This window comes from Tupaia chinensis, unplaced genomic scaffold, assembly GCF_000334495.1.
Source record: "Tupaia chinensis unplaced genomic scaffold, TupChi_1.0 Scaffold144682_1, whole genome shotgun sequence".
Taxonomy (NCBI): domain Eukaryota; kingdom Metazoa; phylum Chordata; class Mammalia; order Scandentia; family Tupaiidae; genus Tupaia; species Tupaia belangeri.
The window spans coordinates 2,446,882-2,454,841 of NW_006204543.1; the positions used below are offsets into that span (position 1 = coordinate 2,446,882).

The 7,960-nt window shown below is 52.1% G+C and overlaps 1 protein-coding gene across 1 annotated transcript in view; it reads right to left on the bottom strand.

Moving 5' to 3' along the window:
• Positions 1-2,643: 2,643 nt before the first annotated feature.
• The window catches only part of TUBGCP5 (tubulin gamma complex component 5), a gene marked incomplete at its 5' end in the record, with an annotated part of 32,808 nt that continues 27,491 nt past the window's right edge, over positions 2,644-7,960 (bottom strand). Inside the window, 3 exon segments of the mRNA XM_027767799.1 lie at positions 2,644-4,354; positions 5,466-5,566; positions 7,432-7,593. Coding sequence (XP_027623600.1) covers positions 4,308-4,354; positions 5,466-5,566; positions 7,432-7,593 — 310 coding nt within the window.

Here is a 7,960-nt window from a genome sequence, read left to right on the forward strand (position 1 = left end):
CAGCGGCCTCCCCAGACACACAGTCCCGGGCCTTCAGCCTCAGCACTGCGAGGAGGCTGTACCGCAGTCCGTGTGGACGGGGACACTTACCCTACTTGGAGAGATCTTCGCAAACATAATTAAGTTCTTGAGACAGGATCATCCTGGATTATCCAGATAGGTCCTAAATCCATTAAAAAGGGTTCTTTCCTTTTTTTAGGTTTTTGCCACAGGGTGCATGTCGGGGAGAAACAGAGACTGTGAGGGGGAAAGGGAGAACTCGCCACCCAGGTGGGATGGCCATGCCAGTCCCTCCTCCTCCACTCCTGGGATTTGGGGCATAGGCACACCCACCCAGTGTGAATTTCAAGCTGGCCGGTCCTGGGACTCAAACCACGGTCAATCATGTGGGAGTCCAGCAATGTAACCACTATACCACCTGCTGGCCCCCAAGAAGTGCTCTTTTAAGAGAAACCCAGAGAACAGACAGGAAACGGGGGTGTGAGCGCAGAGGCAGACTGGAGTGCGCGGGCCGCAGCTGCCCCAGAGGCTGCCGAGGCCAAGAGCCGAAGGTTGGCGTCTGGCGCAGTGCCTGGTGCCGACTGGGCGGCTGCTGGCCTCTTGGCCACACGAGCACACCTGCTGCCGAAGCTGCTCGGGTTGAGGGGACAAGTCATGACGGCCACAGGGAGCTTGGGCAGTGGCTAGAAACGACACGGTCTCCCCTATCCCAGTTCTGCATCTCTGGTCTCCTGTAACGTGAAGAGTGGTGTAGAGTGAATCTGATCGACGTATCTTGGAGAGTTCGTTTATTTCTTCCATGAATGAGAGAAGGCACCCCACAGAGCCCGCTGGCCACAGCCCACCCCTGCCTCGCCAGTCGGGGCCACCAGCACACAGGGGTACCTGGCCAGCACAGGGAGCCCTCAGGACAGACCCAGCCTTCCCTGTGGGTTGAGAACTGCAGAGCCCTGCTTACTGCTTGGCCACCGTGTGGCGCTGTGAATGAACTCTGTGTTAGATGATTGGGGAGGAGGAGAGTAAGGGAAGTATTTGCTTAGCGCAGACACAGAAGCAACTTCCTGAGAGACGAACAGGAAGCTCCCAGGGCCCATCCCTCCATGGAAACATGGAAAAAACCACCACATACGGTCAGAATTTCGGAAAACAGCCAGTTCTCAGCAACAGAGTGAGTACTGATCAAGAACAGGCAACGTGGGGCCGGCAGGGGGTGTGGTGGTTAAGGCAGCTGGATCCCACGCAGCCAACCACACAGTTCAAGTCCTGGATCCGGCAACTTGGAAATCATGCCAGGGGTGTGTGCGTGCATGCCCAAAATACCAAGAGGAGAGGGGATTAGAGCATGGCCATTCCTCTGGGGAGTGATTTCTCACTCTCTCCCCCCCTCGGTAAGCACATGTGTTCTATAACATATTAAAACAAATAAACAAAAAAATTTGACCCTGGAGTGTGCACTCCATGGCCTAGTGGTTAAGGAATCCTACAGGGCCGACCGTGGTTCAAATTCTGGTGCTAGCGGCTTGAAAACCCCCTGGGCAAGTGTGAGCCCAAATCCTGACGAGACACAGAAATGGAAGGAAAGGCTGCGGTGTACCCACACCCCCTGGGGAGTGCTTTCTTGCTCTGTGTGGTGAGTGCGTGTGTCCTCTGGCAGTAGGAATAAATAAAATCCACAATCGGTGTTTATTTCTTTTTTTTTTCTTAGATTTTTGCTATAGGGAACGTGCTCTCACCCGAGACAAAGTGAGAAATCACCCCCTGGGGGGATGGCCATGCTCCAAACCCCTCTCCTCCATCCTCCTCAGGATTTGGGGCATGCATGCACATGCACCTGGCCTGAGTTTTAAGCCGCCAGTCCGGGACTTGAACTGCACTTGACCGCGTGGGAACCCAGGGATGCAACATCACTCCATATGTTGGTCCCTTGTTTGTTTTGAATTGAGGTAAGAATTTACATAAAACTCGCCGTTGTAAAGTGAACGATTAGTAGCAGAGCCAACATGTGCTAATGCCAGTGTGGCTCTAAAACCTCATTACCACGAAAGGAAGCCCCATCCTCTCCTCAGCCCTCGGAACCCGTCCATCCGCTTCCTGTTTTTATGGGTTTATCTATTCTACATATTTACTACAAACGGGCTCATACAATACACGATCGTTTGTGTTCACTTTTTAATTAAGATGACGTTTTTGGGGCCAGCAGTTGGCGTAGTGGTTGAGGGTGCTGGGCTCCCACATGGCCGACCACGGTTCGAGTCCTAGATCTGGGGGCTTGCTTCCTCTCTCTCGCTCTGTTCTCCTCTGATCAAATTAAAACAAATAAAGTTAAATAAAAAAGAATTCTTAAAAAAAGAAAAAGACGTTTCCAAGGTTCATCTGTGTCGTATGAGTATTCCACTCATTTTTATGGATGAGTAACATTTCATTAGGTGTATACCACAATTTGTTTACACACTCATTACTTTTTTTTTTGAGAGATTTTTGCTATAGGGAGCACATGCCTGCCAGAGAGCAGAGAGAGGTAGAAAGCAAAAAAAATCATCTCTCAGGCGGTGGCCACACCCAATCCCTTCTCCTGCACTCTCCCGAGATTTTGGGCACACACACATATGGGCCCAGCGTGAGTTTTTTAAGCTGCTGGGCCTGGGACTTGAACCACAGTCAATTACATGGGGTCCAGTGACAAGCATTATGCCAGTTGTTGGTCCCAATCCATTCATTAATGGCCATTTCGGTGATCCCACCTTTGGTTGTGAATACTCCTGCTGTGTGTACACACATTTGTTGAGTACCTACTTGCAATTCTTTGAGGTCTGCATCTAGGAGGCGAATTTCTAGATGATATGGTAATTCTGTTTCACTTGCCGAAAAACCACCGAGCAGTTTTCTGCAGTGGCAGAACCATTTTATATTGCACCCGTGACGAGCAGTGTCCCAGTTGCCCCACACCGCGTGTTTCAGACAAGCAGTACTCAGCAATTACAGGGAGTCCGGCGCGAACCGCCACACCACCCACCGGCCCCAGGCCATGTCGACGGGTGTCCTACTTCTTGCTACCTGAGATGGCGTTTCTGCTCCTGCCTCTTACACTTGACAGAACTTCCGGTACCGCGTGCTTAGATGTGACAAGAGGCGGCGTCCTTGTCGCGTGCCTGATCTTCAGAGGAAAACCCTTCCGTCTTTCATAGCTGAGTACGTTGTAAGGAGCGGCTTTTCCATCAACGCCCTTATTCTGCTGGCGCGCCCTGCTGTTCCTGGCCTGTTCGCTCCCATCGTGAAGGGGTCAACTGTCAGTGCTCCTCTGCCAGCAGGATGACCGCGTGGCTCCACCCTCGTTCGGTCACTGCGGCATGTCTCCCTGCCTTTCCTGTGTCACGCCACCTTACGTCCCAATGAGTCCTTGGTCCTGGTGCAGAAACCTCCCGAGGGCAAGCTCTGTGGTGCGGCGGTAATGACTGCTCAGAAGCAAGACCCCACATGGCGACTGCAGTTCAAATCCCCAGCCCCACTGGCCTGGAACACACTGGGTACACACATGGACGAAGGGGATCACGCGTGACCCGACACTCTGGAGGACGTTCCTCTCTCTTTCTGTCATTCTCACAGGCGTGTGGGTGGGTTCTATCCTGATAAAGAAAACCCCCTCAGTGTACTACTGGATTTGGTTTGCTGGTATTCTGGTGAGGACTTCGGCATCTATAATCAAAAGCTTCTGTGGGGACGGCCCCGCAGCCTCGTGGTTAAGGGAGCTGTTTGCCGCGTGGCCAACCACGGTGTGGACACAGGCTCCGGTGGCTAGAGAACATGCGGCATGCACGTGAGTGCACATCTGGAATTCTACAGGAGGGGGGATGGAGGCGGGCCGCGCACACGCAGGGGGTTTCTCCTGTCGCGCTGTCCCACTCTGCTGAGTACACACCTCTGGCCGTTCTGCACACACAGACTTCCGTGACTCAGGTGGAGCAGCAAAAGATAAGTGAAGAACTTCAAAGGCTCTAATTCATCTTTAATGCCAATAATTACATTTTCAAAAGATCAATATACTTTACACTTAAAGGTATCAATGCTGTAAATCTATAGCGTATAGTAGAAAATATAAGAGTAAGGAGCCCATAGACGCTTGGTATTATTTACACAATTCCATACACGTAACGCTATACACTGTACAAAACCCTGCAGAGAAAACATCTACAGCACACTCATCCAGACTGTGGGCAGTTTCTAACATGAAGCAGAACGAAGCTCCCACTTCTGGGTGCACGTGACGGGCACGAGGGCGAGGCCTGCAGCGTCCGTCCCGTCGAAGGCATTTAGCTGTGCTCCATGCCGGCCATGAGTGACAGCGCTAGAGACTCCACTAGAACAACGAAAACCAGGTTAAAGAAAGGCTTAGGTGGTTCAAGAACATCTTAAAGAGGCCTTAATAAATTCAAAGTTAGAAAGTAATCAAAATACTGGTATTAAAAAAAGGTCACAAAATACTGATTATTTTAGGTATCTAACAAAGGTGACTTCTTATATAGGAATGGAAAGCTAGTACTATTTATTCCTATTTCTGATCGTTTTATTTTTGAAAACAAAACTATCTAGGCATTTCAGTACACAAATCACATCCGGCACACGATCTGCAGTCACTCCGTAACAACAACAGACCAACGCTCAGGCCACCGGCAGCAGGTGGGAAGCACTCACGAGCCGTACCACTGCACGTGGCGACCGGGCCGAGGCTAGCTGCACTCTCTGCCAACACGCCGAGCTAACACACAGCTAGAGCACACAGCTCTCGTCCCGCGACCTAACCGTGTACCCGCGGCTTCCCCACGTTTCTGAGCTGGCGGGGCAGCAGCTCCTCTGTAGTAAGAGGCAGACCTCGAAGTTTAAAATAAATCAGCTTCTGAACCCATGATAACCGCATGTGGCCGCCTCTACCCTCCCACCGCCTGCTTTATCTGATGCTTGTATTTTCTTTTGAGAGATAATTCTTTGATATGGGGCACGTGCACTCGCTGTAGAGAGACAGAGAGATAGGAAGTGAGAAGCCACCCCCTCGGGGGTTTGGCCACGCCGCAACCCCTCTTCTGCTCTCCTCGCGGGGGTATGGGCACACACAGGTGCCAGGTGTGAGATTCAAGCACTGGGTCTGGGAATCAAACCGCAATCAACCATGTGGGAGTCCAGCACCCTAACCACCATGCCACCTGCTTTATCTGATACCAGTTTAGAAATCCACTGGTGTGACGAGCGGCAGTTGAAGCAAGGCCTAGACGGACACTCAGTGCTTTGATTTAACCGTCACTCACACCTCTGGAATTGAGCCTCCGACTAGAAGCACCGCACAGCGGCTAAGGGGCTTTCGACGTCGCAAATGGTTAGACATTCCAACTCTGCACGTGATCGGTACCGGAAACGGCACAGGACGTGGCTACGAGGAAACACGGAACTAGAGACCTTTCTCGGGGTATACTCACAGTGGGGAAAGGATCCTCTACAAACCGCTTTGTTTAAAATGGTCACGAGAAACATGTGGCAGTTTTTAAAATCAGATTCCATTTTTTCTATAGATTCCATTCTAGGAAAAAAAGTAAATTTCAATTTAAGGATGTGCACATGGAGTTCATAGGCTACAAAATATCTTTGTATTTATGCCAACTATGTTTAATGATTTAAAATCCTGAGTCTACACAGTATAAATTAAAATATAGAATATCCTGCCCTACATAAAAACGCAGATGTTCAGTGTCTTCAGATACTGTTTAGGATAGAAAATTGTGCTATTTCCCTCTGTTCTGGAGCTGGGATGCCTGCGAGCAGGTTTCACGTTTCTCCAGCTTCCCACTTCTCCTTTTCCACTATCCAGCTCGGCATTTGTTTTACAAGTATGTGTTTATTCTCTTTAAAATAAAAAGCATGTCAAGAATATAAAACGTTAACATTTGGAAAAACTTTGAAGAGAGCCTTGCTATAAGGCACGCGTGCTTGCCAGAGAGACAGAGAGATGGAGGGAAGCGTGAGAAATCACTCCCTGGGAGGGGGGGGCTGGCCACAATCCCTTCTCCATTCTCCTCTGGGAACTTTGGGCACACAAGAGCATGTACCTTGTGTGAACGTCAAGCTGCCAGGCCAAGATCCCAAGAGGAGAATGGAGAAGGGACTGTGACATGGCCATCCCCCCAGCGGGTGATTTCTTGCTTTCTGTCTCTGTCTGGCGAGTGCCCACACCCTTTATCAAAAATCTCTCACTAAAAAAGAAAAAAGACAATCTTCCAAACATAGCCACAGTACCACTTGATTAAAACATTTAATGAATCTTTCATCCTATTTATTTTATTTTTTTGCCCTAGGGTGTGTGCACTTGCCAGAGACAGAGACCGTGAGAGGGAAGGTAAGAAATCACCCCTGGGGGTGAGTGCACCACAGTCCCCTCTCCTCCACTCTCCTCTCGGGATCTGGCCGGCCACATGCACAGGCCCCCAAGAAATCTCTTCATAGCAGCCAGGCAGCGTTCGAGCAGGTTTCATGTTTCTCCAGCTTCCCACTTCTCCGCTCTAAGCTGGAACTGGAGTCAGCTGACCCCCACAAACCGCGGTGGCTGACGCTGGGCAAGCTCTCCTCCCCGCCACGTTTTCCCAGGATTTGTTAACGAAGCCGACAGTCCAGTGTAGCAGAGCGTACACAGCAGTGTCACTGTTCTCCCCAGAGGGACACAGACACGGAAAGACGATTGGCACACTTTGGGATGGTGACAACAAAGCAAGTGAGACTTCTATTCCACCCGACATGAAGTATGCACGACCTCATCCTCTTCATTCAGCGTGTTCCAACACGGCCCCGGTAGAGACCTGCCCGCGGACTGAGTGCGAGCTGCTGTCATAACCACCGTCAGCCACCATGCGCTTCTGGCTCAGCAAAGTAACGCAGTTAGCGCTGCATTAACTTAGCACCCAAGACAGGGACGGAAGGCTGAGCTGTATCCGCAATGGAGCGCAAGGCTGGAGCTGCGAGGAGAAGACAGGCCCAGACCTCCACGTCCCGGCCTCAGGGCGCACACGCTCTAACAGCAGGACACGCGTCTCTAGCGCTCACCCAGAAACAGCACCGGACGGTAACCTGGCAAGACACCCAGCATGGCCGTCTCTGACTCAGCGGGTGGGGCGGAGTGGGCACACCGCACGGCGCCCCGTCTGCCGAGCTAGTGACCGGAGCACTGCATTTGTGACATGAGCTGAAGGCGTCCGTGACAAAAAGCCAACAAAACCTTTAGAAAAGACACGATCTGAACACAGGCTTATCGTAATGAAAAGATGGGTTTTTCCTGGTTTACCGCTCATGAATCACCAACTCGATCTGCCTAGCTCGGCCAAGCAAATTCTTCAATTCCTCCTAAACCGGACAGGAGGGAAGCCGACGCCAGCGTGGGCGTTAGCCCGGACTCACCGCCACGCGCCCAGGCCCGCCTGCCAGCCTTCCGCAAACATGAGCGCCAAGTTCAGCACCTTCATGATGGCCTCCTTCACAAAGCTGACCTGGAGACCGAGGGGGGACAGAACACAGGTGCTGCGGCTGCTTCTGGACACGGACTCCAACACTTCTACCCGGCTTCAACAGGTCACAGAAGACCTCCTGGGGGTCTCTATGGAAGGAACAGCACCGGGCCCTGGACCAAGCCTACGAGGGCCCGGGCCCGTGGGTTCCCTGCACACACGACAGGCACGGGCACTCCAACGAGCACGTGAACGTTTCCGGGACGGCCACGGCCACTCCCACCGGGACGGGACCGGTGACGCGAGCTCCGAGGCCCACTCAGCTGGAGGCACCGAGCTGCACACGGCAGACAGGGCTGGTGCGCGGTGTACGCCCACTCCAACGTGACTGCCAGCGACAGCGTCTGCCCTGGGCCCACGGGGGACAGAAGCTCCAGTCACCATGGGCCAAAGCAGATGGCCAGCCCCTCCCCCGCACCCCT